The sequence below is a fragment of the Danio aesculapii genome, chromosome 20, assembly GCF_903798145.1.
Source record: "Danio aesculapii chromosome 20, fDanAes4.1, whole genome shotgun sequence".
NCBI lineage: Eukaryota > Metazoa > Chordata > Actinopteri > Cypriniformes > Danionidae > Danio > Danio aesculapii.
In genome coordinates, this window is record NC_079454.1 from 35,384,658 (window position 1) to 35,398,765 (window position 14,108).

Consider the following 14,108-nt stretch of genomic DNA (forward strand, 5'->3'; position numbering starts at 1 on the left):
TATCTCTCAGCTTTTTCATTATTTACATCAAAATTGACATATTATCAATTCAGCTTTACCACCAGTGACAGAGTAGATGCATACAAACAATAAGAAGCGACATCATGTTCAGATTACATTTGTCTTTGATCTTTCTTTACCACATTCAATTTACCACCGATGCGGTGTGTATACAAACATGAGAAGACAGTGCTAAGAATAGCCACTTGCCGCTTGTCACTAGACGTGAATGAATGCATGACCTCCTGGTTCATGTGCTGAAATGCACTAATATGCCATTCTAGATATGTCTGTTGAACTTAGAAGGGGCTTCTTCTGGAAATGGAGAAGGTGGCACCACCCCTCTTCTGAAGCAATCTTACCCTTCCCTTTCTCAACGGGCGAAAAGCAGGTGATCTGATAAGATGTTGTAGTTTTAAGCACTCTGCTGAGAAAAGAACATCCCATCGGTCAGTAACCAGAGGCCTCCTACAGATATAGCAGCAGCACTGCCGTGTCTTCAGCACTTCTTCCAGAGTCACACATACTCTCACTTCAGTTTGTTTGGGCCACAAGATTCAAAATGTCTGATTCCACCTCTATTATGGAGTTTAGCGGGACACATCAAGCCTTCAGAGACCGCTGGGCGAAGACGGATGATGAGATGTGCAAGCACAGCATGTCTTTCCACCTGCACAAAACTTTGAGGAAGGAGTTCTTTGCCAGCTACCTGTATCTTCTGGAGCAGATTCCTCTGGGTAAAGACTGCTTATATCAATTATGAGATTTTGAGATATTCACTGCAAATCCAGCTGAAAACTCTAGAATTACTTGGTTTTGTCAGTACAAATTCACAATGATTATTCAGTCTGTGTTCATTAATATTAATAAAACACACACGTGTCCCTAAAGCTTTTTAAAAATTGAGCAGATACTGGTTAACAACGATGTAATATTCAATTTACTTCATTCAGTAGTCAATGAGAGCTTATTGATGTGACTTTTTTTAAGCATTATTGCATAACTGTGTATGATTCTATAGACTTATGGGTGCATTTTGTATCTCCCAGATCCCTTCTATTATCAAAAACTTAACTTTGAATAAAACAAATTAAATCAATTTAGCTCTAAAAAATTTTTGGATGTGTATTTAGAGACATTTTCTCTTGAAAATATTAACTTAAAGATTGTTGACTGTCTCCTGAAACATTTATTAAATTTGTATGTTTTTACATTCTAGTTTTTACTCTACTAAGTTAAATAAGCATTTGCATGAAACATCTATTTTCATTATTATTTGTAATTTCTGTCATAAATATATACATTTTGTGTCTCTACGTTGAACAACTCTGTTACATCGGATATAAAAAGGCATAACAATCTGTCATAAGCACTGAGAGAATAAAAATGTGACTTTGTTATGTCACTTGAAGCTGGAAGGTGTTGAGGAATCTACTATACTAGCTCTTCTCTCATTATTATGTATAAAATATTTAGGATACATTAACATTAGATTAATTAATTAATCCACTCTGTTTTGTGATGTTTGAGTGAATTTCCTATTCACTTTTTAAAAACAATAATATGATGAAAAAGCATAAAATTCAGTTTTTAGACATGTCATATTGTCTCTGATATAAGATTTGCATCTTAAGCCAAAGCGAAAATAGTGAAAAATGTCAGCTCTGTTAATGTCAACTCTGTTACTGGTTTAAAAAAGTTTAACAATAATTTAAACCACAATCAGAGTCAAATGTTCCCTCTCACACTTTTCCATACCTGTCAACATTGGGATGTGAAAATAAGGATAACGACTGTTGAGGATTGCAAAGGAGGGAAAACGGCACCTGTAATGGAAAGGAAGGGAATCCCGCCATTTTTATATTTATTTCAAAGTGTTTTCATGCCTAAATAAAATGAAAGCACTAAACAAATTAACATTTAAGAGAAAGGGGCGTCCCCTGGTTTGCGTATAGGGAGGATCGGTTCTTTAATGGTTATTGCCACCCTTCATAGAAAGATTAAATATACAGGAAAAATACGGGAAAATATCTCTATGGGATCATAGCAGGATAGAATTGTAAAATACAGGAGGATCTTGGGAAAAACGGGAGGGTTGACATTCTGCATTATTTTACATTATTAATGCATTCAGTTTAGCATACTGTAAATTATAAGGCCCAATCCCAATTCAATCCCAAAAATTTACAGCACTACAACAATGTCTTGCTTCATATGAGATCAATGATGGTAGTTGTAGCAGTTGCGTTATTTTTTGGTATTTATCTTCAGCAAATCACTGAAGGCAAAAATATTGTGTTATCATAACGATATAATGTGGCAATAAGATCATAACTGTACTGTGCATTTACACGGTGGCCATGTTCATCTATGTAAACACAAGAAAACAACATTAATGTTATACCAGACACTGTAAAAATTCCCAGCCACTAGAATTTTCTGACAGGGGATTCGAGTGTCATCGAGTGTCAGCTGTGAAAGTATTTTGTGTGGGACTACTATACAGGAGTTAGTATTAGAGATTATAGATAGCGAAATTTTGCGGTTTTTATTTTAGCATGGCGTCGCGGTGGCGCACTGGGTAGCACGTTCTCACAGTAAGAAGGTTGTTGGTTCGAGTCTCGGCTGGGTCAGTTGGCGTTTCTGTGTGGAGTTTGCATGTTCTCCCCGTGTTGGCGTGGGTTTCCTCCGACTGCTCCGGTTTCCCCGACAAGTCCAAAGACAAGTGGTATAGGTGAACTGGGTAAGTTAAATGATTAATAAAGGGACTAAGCTGAAAAGAAAATGAATGAATAATTGAATATTTTAGAAAGCATGACAGTAAAACACGAATGCGGTTATGAATATATTAAAACTTGTGCTTGTTTGTTGTAAAAAGTTGTAATAATGACAAAAAAACACTAATTTGTGTGCACTTCGTCCGTGTGCAGCCATGCTGTTGTTGTAGATGGTGCTGGGAAATTTTCTTACCCCTTGGTTTTGAGTGTAGTCCTGAAAAATCTCTGTTTCAAGGGCTATCTAGCCCTTTACCTTAGCCCTACTCCTTCAACCTAAAGAAAATTGGGACTCCCCTTCCCCTTCACGTGAACACACAAAATGAGGGGTAGAGGTAAGGGGAAGGGCGAAGGGGTAGAATTGGGATTGGGCCTAAACGTTTGTTTTATATCATTCCAATTTAATGGAAAATGCTTGAAATATACCCACAAATTTCAAATACGCACACTGCATATTTTACATTACCTCAAAAGAAAATATTAGTACCTAAACATAAGAGGAACACTTTGTACTTTTTAGGTACTAATATGTACCCTTGAGGTGTTAATATGGACCGTTTAGGTACAAATTTGTACCTTTTGAAAAGGTACCACCCTAGTGGCAGCTCGCATATACCTTTATTTCTGAGAGTGTAGAGGTGGTTTGTCAAGCACTGTTTGTTTTTTATTGAGATGTGGAGTGATTATAAGAAAGTGACTGGTGCAAAAGTGCAAAACTAGTGCAAGTGTCGATTAAAGTGTCAGAGAAATGAAAGAGTGTTTTCTACAGGTAGTTTGTCAAGCCCACTCACCTGTGTGAGGCACACTTAGAATTGCATAATGTTTTGAGTTTGTCATGTGGTGTGGTAGGGGGGAGAGAAGAGGGGGCCCTGGTCCACTCCTCTAAAAATAGAATAGAATAAAAATAAAATAAACATGCATTATCAGCAATGACAACCAAAGTCATAAAAAGCCATGATGGTGTTAAAGTTGGTGAAACATAAAAAATACTTTGTGAATATAATATAATTTCATATGATTATTTTTTAAGTTTTGAGTATTGTTGACAGTAACTGATGATTGTTGGCTTGTATTTTCACATGTCCACAAAGTTATTTAAAATGTGAGTTGTGTAAACTGTGGAAGCGATTAATCCAGTCTGTCAATGTTACTGTGAGGTATTGCTCAGTCAGTTCAGAAGCCAGATTTCTATCAACAGCTGCAGTCACACTCATTTGTATTATAACTGATAAGCTATTTAAATAAGAATAAGAAAACATTACAATACATTCATTCATTTTCTTTTTGGCTTAGTCCCTTTATTAATCTGGGGTCGCCACAGCGGAATGAACCGCCAGCTTTTCCAGCATTTGTTTTATGCAGCGGATGCCCTTCCAGCTGCAACCCATCACTGGGAAACACATACACACTTATTCACACACACATATACTACGGACAATTTAGCCTACCCAATTCACCTATGCAGCATGTCTTTGGAATGTGGGGGAAACCGGAGCACCCGGAGGAAACCCACGCGAATGCAGGAAGAACATGCATACTCTACCAGAAACGTCAACTGACATATCCGAGGCTCGAATCAGCGACCTTCCTGCTGTGAGGCGACAGCACTACCTACTGCGCAACTGCGTTGCCCACATTACAATACAGTTTAGGTAAAAAATGGATGACATAATACAGGAAAAACAAACATTCCCATAAATCTTCAAATATACAGTACTTGATATCATTAAGGAACAATTGGTTATTTTGTACTTGCAGTGCATTGTAAAAATAGTTGTATTTTGTGATTCACGAGTGTTTTCCGTTTATTTACGGTTGTGAATTGCATTATGGGACCCTGATCTTTGCTCTGTTAAATTTTGATGCTGAAAATTCAAGTTTAACAAAGTGACTGTTTTGACATTTTAGTAGTTTGGGAAAACTATAATGTATAAGAAACAATATCTAGAGAAATAAGGGTAACACTTCAGTTTAGGTATAACAATTCATGGTATATTAACCCATACAATAAATCACTTTAAACTATAAAAATTGTCACTTTTTCAAACATTTCAAGGTTAAAGGTTGTTGGAAGAAAGGTCAAGGTCCCATAATGCAATTCTAAATGGGGGAAAAAATAATAATAACAAGAATCACAAAATATGGAAAACTGTTATAGTTTATGGATATTTTTACAGTGTGGAGAATAAAAAGTAACTTAACTCTGTCTATTGCATTGTTCTTTTCTATTTTGCGTTGATTAAATGTATTGTCCACATTTGAAAGTCTGCCAAATGATCTGATTAGCTAGCTTGCAATAACATTAGCTATTAGCATGCTGAAACTAACATTGTATTAACTAACATTAAATTAAAATAACATCATTTCAGTGTTTATATTCTTTTTCCAGGTCCATGTAAAACATTATGGGAACTTTAAATCCCCTTTTTTATTAAAACAAACTACATTATTGCAATGCAAAATTTACATTACTGTCTGTTTTGGCTTTTATAAAAGAAATATTTAATAATGCTAACATGTCATGTTACTGTTGCCCTTCTACAAGAAAGGCAAAGCAGATGGCTGAGTGTTAAGCTATACAGAGTGTGAACAAAAAATATACAGGACCAAAATAAAACAGTCCACAAGGAAACACTGCCCGGTGTTACTATTTTTGACTTTGGACTACTGAACTAGTGGTTCACATGACAAACCCTGCTCACAGTTTCGGTATCACAATCCACTCACCCGGCCAGTTCTCTCACCTATAACACTTCAGCAAGATCTTCCCACTAATTATCTGATGATCTGATGCTTGCTTCAAATTTCCAAGCATGCATTGACCTGATGACTGGAATGTATGTCCTTTAAATGACCAACTCTTTGAGGGAGCAGATGTTCCAACTGGATTTACACTGACATTTAGCTTATATTGACAGAAAGCGAATTGCTTCAAACCATCTAAACCTTTAAATGGGCCAGCAGTAAAGCATTTCTTGTTGCTGTAATACAACACTGTCAATACCAACTTGCCAATCTTGGCATTTCAGTCCAGTTTGCTGAAAAAAAAGGGTTTCAAAACTGGGATCTCAGAAGTTTAGATGTTTTACCCCATTATCACTTGATGCTATTCCAAGAACACCTTGATACCTTTCCAAGAACAACTAATGACTCAATGATGTTGTGCAAAGTGAGTGAGAATACACAAATGCATGCTTGGAAACTTCAACACATAACTATACACATTCCCTTCAGAAGCTATGGCTTTGAGCTGTCCTTTATATTTCTATATATAAATGTTCAATGATTTTATGTTTGATTTCTAATAACTATTGGTTCATGACAACAGATAACACATTAAAAAAATTTATATTTCACATTTCGACAAGAACATAATCAAAACAATTCCTGTTCACATTGATTAAGCGAATTTGAACAGTGTATTTGTCACATTCTGTCTGTGTCTGATGTGATTTTCTTTACTTTTAGCTTGTATTCTCTCACCTGTTTGCCGTTGCTTCATTTGTAATAGTCTTTTGCTGCTGTTATTTAATAATATTTGGATATATAATTGGGAAAATACCAACTGTTGTGATAAAAAGTGAATTGAAAAAATTGAATGTGCAGGATGGCACAGTCGTCACAAAATTACTTTTGAATATGCAGAGACTGTTATGATAAAACGAATTCTCTGTGAAACCCATTTTCAAAAGTCATAATTTTCAGCCCATCTGATTGCTACACACTCCAAAATTCTGAATTGTTTAAACTCAAATTTGGATAAATTACGACAATCCCAATGGTTGGGTTAAATTTTCAGAATTCATTTTCAAACCAATGGTTTTTCTTAATATTTAACCGAAACTTGGGTTAAACAACCCAGCATTTTAAAAGCGTGTTGTCATGAAAATGAACAGTCAAAATGCTTATAGGATTTTCTAATTGGATGTCATGTAAATAAATCGGAATTCAAACTGATGTAAATGTCTTTATGTTTCTTGGCCTACAGTGAAACTCTATGCCTTGACCTGTGAGTACATTAAAGGGGAGAAGCAGTTTTACTACAGAGCACAGAACTTCTACAAGGACGTGCCGCCATCAGAAGAGGGCATGATGGGAGATTTTGTGGAAATATCAGACATTGACCTTGAAGGCTCAAGACAGTTCCTGAAGAAGTTTGTTGTATGAATTGTTTCCTACACATTGTATACTGAATTATTTAGTTTAACTATTGGTTTATCTACTTGTAAACGTAAGACTACATAAGAAACACTTTAAAATTTAAGTTTAAAACTAATACAATTTTGAAAGTAAACACGTTTTTATGAGACACTTTTGCCAGTTTATATAAAGTCTAAAATACATGGCATAACATGTTGTAATATATATCACTAACATATCAGTATTATTATAATATCATTATACTGTAATTATAACAGTTGTAAAAATCAGACCCATCATGAGCGCAATCTTTTTTGCATATCGCAGTCTTCAGTTGCATTTTGCCTTTTCACTGTTCTTATACCTTTAGATAGATAGCAAGTTCTCAAGATCAAAATGGCCATACAAGCCTATAACATGTGTAACATGATCTTAATTAACACGTCCAAGCAGCCAAAAGCATTTGCTTCATAAATAGTGATCAGCTGTTCTGCTTTAAAAAGTTAAAGACCATGAACTTAGAATTAAAGCCTTTAGTTTTACATTTCATCAAATATCTTTGCAAAATGTTAATTTCTTTTGTTGTAGTATTCTCTTGTTGCAATAATTGCTAAAGCTTTTAGCAAAATATACAATATGTTTTTAAAAAGTACAATTGAACTTTATTAGTTACTATTGAATAATTGAAATCAAAATGACTTTTGATTCCAGAGAGCTTTATAAAAATTTACTTATAAAATTAAATAAGATAAACAAATGCTTAGCAAGTAGTTTTCATCATCAGTTTAGTTTAATGAACTATGGTTACCAATTAAAGCCTTATTGTAAAGTGTTAACGAACAAAAGGCCTACAAAGAATCTGAAAAAAAAAAAATTCTATCAATTTCTCAGGCATCTCATAAGCCAGATTAACATGTGAAAATGTTTGTTTAAAAATAAATAGCCAATTAAGTCATCAAGCATTTGATGCTGTGATAAACACCATTGCCATAAAAATACACTGGTAACAGTTTCCTGTAGAATCTACAGCAACTTACTGGTAGCAGTTTACAGTAATTTACAAATCAGTGTCAAAAAAAAAATACTGTATTTACATTTACAGCACCAGTTATCTTGCTCTATTATGTATTTTGTATATTTTAATGTAAAATATACAGTAATTTTTACAATGCAACTTAAATACAGTAACCTACTGCATAACTGTCCTACAGTAAATTACAGTTCACATTACAGTTAAATACTGTATTATTTACAAAAAGCGTAAACAGTGTATCTAAAAAAATCTGAATATTCTAAAAGTTTTGAAGTGCCCATGACAACAATATTTTGCACGTTCATTATTATTATATACGGTAATGTATTATTATTATATCATATTATTGAATATGTCTATGTCTGTTCCTAACAGGGTCCAGGAAAGGCTGGCACCAAGCTTGCCTTAGACTGCGGCTGTGGAATCGGCAGAGTGTCTAAAGGGGTTCTGTTCCCTGTGTTTGAATCAATGGAGATGTTAGACATGATGGAGGAGTTCATCCTCCATGCTCACGAGTGTTACCTTGGGGATTATGCAGACCGGGTGGAGTCCTACTACCTGTACAATCTGCAGGACTTCACTCCCTCCAGAAAGAAATACGATGTCATCTGGATGCAGTGGGTCGCCTGTGAGTAGATGGATTGATTATTTTATTATGGATTCATTTATGTTTTACATTGAGGCAGTTGAATGACTGATTCTGATTGGCTGATGAACATTAAGGCACGCAATTATTTTCAGATATAAACACAGCTGAAATCATTCAGATACAAACACAGCTGAAGTACTTTGAGGCAAGTGTTGACCAAATTTAAATTTTTTACTTCGCCAAATGATTGCAGTTATTTCACAGCCTACAAAAGTTGCAAAATTAAAACAACAAAATAAAATGCTTTGGATGATATACTTAAAAGAACACTAAAAAGGCGTCATAATCCACTGTAGTTTGAGGCCAAAACCCTTAAAATGTCTCAAAATACAACATCTGAGCAATGTCTTTACTTGTTGTCAGTGGTGGAAAGAGTACTGAAAATATTACTCAAGTAAAATTACCATTACTTGCCCAAGAATGTAGAGCAAGTAGAGTAAACGTATCTGTTTTACTCAAAGTATGAGTAAAAAGCTCTCTAAAAATGAGTAAAAAGCACTTAAAAAGTGCTCAAGAGTAGTGTTACAATGTGAATGTGCATTAACATTTCTGAATCTGTGTAAAAACGTAATATTCTGTATGGATTGTAGTGATTGTTTAAGGCCATTTCATGATTTCAGTCCTCATACCGACATCTTCGATATAAACTTGGTCATTGTGTGTTATGATTTTGTGGACACTTTTAATGCTTCCAAACTGAACATGTTTTCTGCATTTATATAAAGCATAATTTGAGTATTTTTAATTTGTTACTTTACACCACTGCGTGTTATAACCGTTGTCTAGGCAGAAATGTTTTCAGTAAGGAATAATTGATTCTGGCCTGCTCAATTATTAGAAAATAATACACACTCTGACTAGATTCTGACTGGTTGATGAACATTCTAAGGTGTGCAATTGTTTCAGATAAATGGTCAAGTCTTGACCGCATATCATATCAATCCATATCACACCACCGAAAGAGTTGATGTTATTAGGTTTGGTAACCATAAGAAAAGTAATTGACTCCAGTGAATATAATTTACATTGTCAATTATTCCTTGTATCGCAAATTTGGCAATAATGATTAACTTGCATTTACTGTTTTCTGCCTACCTACTTTTGCTTATTTTAGTAGCTCTCTTTTCCCATTTGGTGTAACGAGAGCAGCGGTATGCTAGACAGATTCTTGTGTTGCAGTATACAGTTTCATCTCCCTCATTGCTGTCTGTGTGTATATTTGACACCGGTGACAGAGATATCTACATGATACCATTTAAAACCATATAAAGACTTCTGAAAGTGCATGAATGATTGCATTCCTATGACTGACAGTGATGACAGTTTTTTTTTAAAGACATAGATCATTAGATCATACGCACATATTTTTTGAAAGGAGGAATGCAGTAAAGAATGACAGGAGTATATGAAGACAAAAAGAGGTTTCCAGGTATCAAAACAAAGTTAAAACTCAATTTTGTGAGTGATTAGTGAATATGTCCTGGTCAATTTTATTTTTTATTTTAAGTCCTGTTTAATTATACACTCAAAAAAAGAAAGAAAGAAAAACACAGAATGAAGTTTATCATTAACTGTTTGTAACCTTTTGATTTTATTTTTAAATGTATGTTGTCAGATTGCTTTGAATCAATTTAAATGTGTTAGAATTGAATACTATTAGATTTAATCAGTTAAAAGATATTAAAATGGTATAAATACATCAAGAAAATATATTCTATGAGATCGGTTTACTTATGTCACAATCACCAGCGATCTGGCAGATTCTACAAATCCGCCGGTATATGGACTACAAGTTCAGTCATGCACCGCTCACTCACACCTGTTCCGGTTTTCCTGCTGATTGCGAACACACAGCTGAAGCTGTTCAAAATTGATTACATGGACTTTAAAAACAGCACACACACACACACACACACACACACACACACACACACACACACACACACACACACACACACACACACACACACACACACACACACATCAGTGCTGAGTCTTGTTATACTGTTACTATAAACATTACGATGCGTTTTGCTTTGCCTTGTCTTGCCGTGTTTGACCCTCACTTTGTTTGTTTGTTTATGTTGCCTGCTTCCTGCCTGTTGTGACCCTTCGCCTGTGAATTTGACAACGATCCTGCATTTCCTGTGTACATCTGTTTGCCCCTGGGTTGACTATTGCTTGCCTGACCATCTGTGTTAAATAAACCTGCGTTTGGATCCGCACTACCGTTGTTAGCGTCCCATTCACATTACAACTTAATATTCAGGGTCATTGACGCAGCTCCATGCTCCACACAATTATGAGAAGCATTTAAAACATATTGGATGTATTGACATATTACCAACATCTTGTTCTTTTTTGCTTCACTTATGTTTAGCTAACAAATATCAATCACATGAAGTTTATTAGTTCAATTATTTTAAAAGTATATAATCCAAATGGATGGAAATTTTATATGCAAACAGAATACATATTTGTTAGCTCTAAATATTTTAAGTGTATTTTTTACCATAGTTTAAACATTTTTACCAAAGACAGATGCCAAATAAAATGTCATTTTGTCATTAAACAGTTTTATCACCAAAAAAAAAAAAGCCAAGGCAAACCCGTCGTAAAGTTCACAATAACATATAAACAAGACTCAGCAACTGGTGTTTGTGTCTGTGCTGCTTTTAAAGTTCATGTAATCAGTTCTGAACAGCTTGCGTGTGTGTCAGCAATCAGCGGAAAACTGGAACAGGTGTGAGTGTGTGGTGCATGGCAGGATTTGTAGTCCATTTGTAGTTCTGAGTAAAAGTGAATTATTCCCAGCGATCTACAAGCCTGGATTGCTGGTGATTGTGACAATTATCACTTTAAATTTTATTTTTTTAAATGTAAATTAAATACATGATTGTTATACATTTTATTATATTTTTAGGTGTTAAAAAAATGACAAATGAGTAAAACCAAGTAAGAGATAAAGTATAGAATAAGTAAATAATTTCAGTTTAAAATAAAATGATCTGTTATGATGAATGAGATAACATTAATACACACATTTTATTTTCACACAAGAAAACAATTAAATAAACATTAAAGTACATTCTTTACTTGCATTTAATACACTTGTTCAAACTAATATATTTCAAATGAGCTGAATCAACACAATTTTTTGGGGGGGTGGGGGGGGGGGTGTGGGGACTTAATTTTTTGTGTAAAATCCACTTAAATTTGTAAAAACAATTACGTTAACTTAATCAATTTGTGTTGGGAGCCTCAATTGTGTGGCTTTTTTTTTCAGGTCATCTAACTGATAAAGACCTGATGGAGTTTTTAATGCGTGCAAAAGAAAGCCTGAGGCCCAATGGTGTGATCATCATGAAGGACAATATGGCGCGGCAGGGCTGCAAGCTGGACCCCATTGACAGCAGCATCATTCGCCACTTGGACATCATGAAAGGCATTATTCAGAGAGCCGGCCTCAACATCCTGGATGTGGAAAAGCAGGAAGGCTTTCCTGAGGCCATTGTTCCTGTATGGATGATCGCCATGCGCTGAACGAAGCATGTAGGTTTAGAAGAAGCAGAGAAAGTTTATATATGTACTTATGTATAGTATTACATAGGATGTTTTATTCCATTTTTTATGTTTTTCAAGTAGCATTCTGACTGCTTTCACTGTATATTCTCAACTCAACCGTAATTGCTCTCAAAAAAGTACAAGAGCTGTCACTAAGCAAATTTTTACTTACCAGTGTTAAGTCACTTCAAAAAAAGTATTGAATTATTGATTACATCATTACAATTGTCTGAAAGTAATTATTACTAGTAACTACTCAATAAGTATTTTATTACTTGACTCTGTAGTTACTTAACATCTAGAGAAGTGCTCAAGTAAAAGTACAAATAATCCCTTCAAAAAATACTTTAAAGTACTTAAGTTTTACCCAGTGAGATTAATTCAATTAACAGTTACTACTGAATAAAATCAGAGATCTCCGCAAAAACTAACTTTCAGCAAAACTAATTTTTACCTTTCTGAAATACTTTATATAATAAAGGCGATGAATTTTTATTAAACAAAAGCACATAAAACAATCATTTTGTTAGTTTACATAATGCAATTGAATATATATATATATATATATACAGTATATATATATATATATATATATATATATATATATATATATATATATATATATATATATATATATATATATATATATATATACATACATACATACACACACATACATACTGTACATACACATACAATATGAACTTTACCCAGTGCTCATTATCAACATTTGTTTTGCTATAGACCATTTCAGGGTGGTGATGTCATTGGCCCATGAACATTTCCTGCTTGTTATCAAACTATTTCATAACTATAACAAAAGTCAATTTAATCACAACGTTTAAACCACTGTCATGACATTATTTACCAATATCTGGACCTTTTGGGATTCTCGGAAACTATGATAATTAAAAATGTAAAACAGGAAATATGTTAGGACCATTGTTATTTTTTACATCACTCAAAATGATCTATTCCAGAGCAAAAAAAAATCAATCAATCGGAGTCTGTCTTTTAAACTCTGTGGTCAATTAAAGAGCACAAATGCACAAACCCAATGTATTGATACACATACAATCCTGATGCTCCATTTATGCTCCAGTATTAGTTTTACGTGTACTTTTTGAAAAAGTGACAGTGACAGCTTTTATATTTTTTTTAAACAATAATAATAATATAGATGTAAAGTTTAAATCATGTAGAATCACAAATGTATTATTTGTTTACATTTTTTTTTTCAATTTTAGTAGAAATGGAACAGATAGATGTACAGTATATAACTCTATTGTATTTTCAAAAGATTTAGTATTTTGTATATTTACTGTAGTGTCATAAAGCTAATTATTTATTTTTTTATTTTCACAAGAGAAAATGCTTTTGTTTACGTAATAATTTTGTCTTATTATATATATATATATATACACACATACATACATATACAGTTGAAGTCCCCCTGAATTATTAGCAACGCTGTTTTTTCCGTTTCATTTTAACAGAGAGAAGATTTAACACAATTCTTTTTTTACAATTATTTTTTTTGAGGGGGGTTCACCTTTATTAGACAGAACAGTAGAGAGGATTGACAGGAAAGTGTGGGGAGCAGAGAGAGGGGAAGGATCGGCATAGGACCACGAAGCGAAATCGAACTCGGGTCGCCGTGAGCACCGGAGTGCATGTGTTGACGCACTAACCACTACACCACTGGTGCCGACCACATTTCTAAACATAATAGTTTTTATAACTCATTTCTAATAACTGATTTATTTTATCTTTGCCATGATAACAGTAAATGGGCAACGCGGTGGCGCAGTAGGTAGTGTTGTTGCCTCACAGCAACAAGGTCGCTGGTTCGAGGCTCGGTCAGTTGGCGTTTCTGTGTGGAGTTTGCATGTTCTCTCTGCGTTCGCTTGGGTTTCCTCCGGGTGTTCCGGTTTCCCCCACAGTCCAA

General features: G+C 34.3%; 1 protein-coding gene across 1 annotated transcript; it reads left to right on the plus strand.

Moving 5' to 3' along the window:
* Nucleotides 1-318: 318 nt before the first annotated feature.
* On the plus strand, nucleotides 319-12,700 carry ntmt2 (N-terminal Xaa-Pro-Lys N-methyltransferase). The gene is made up of 4 exons (XM_056481595.1): nucleotides 319-737; nucleotides 6,763-6,935; nucleotides 8,323-8,575; nucleotides 11,883-12,700. The coding sequence occupies exons 1-4, from the start codon at nucleotides 563-565 to the stop codon at nucleotides 12,137-12,139; spliced, it is 858 nt and encodes a 285-aa protein (XP_056337570.1). The 5' UTR covers nucleotides 319-562; the 3' UTR covers nucleotides 12,140-12,700.
* Nucleotides 12,701-14,108: the final 1,408 nt, after the last annotated feature.

What these genes read in the sequence shown, in the direction of transcription:
- ntmt2 (XM_056481595.1), top strand. Translation starts at nt 563, where the DNA reads ATGTCTGATTCCACCTCTATTATGGAGTTTAGCGGGACACATCAAGCC. An exon ending in TCTGGAGCAGATTCCTCTGG is followed by an intron (nt 738 to 6,762) that starts GTAAAGACTGCT and finishes CTTGGCCTACAG; the next exon opens with TGAAACTCTATGCCTTGACC. An exon ending in CTGGATGCAGTGGGTCGCCT is followed by an intron (nt 8,576 to 11,882) that starts GTGAGTAGATGG and finishes TTTTTTTTTCAG; the next exon opens with GTCATCTAACTGATAAAGAC.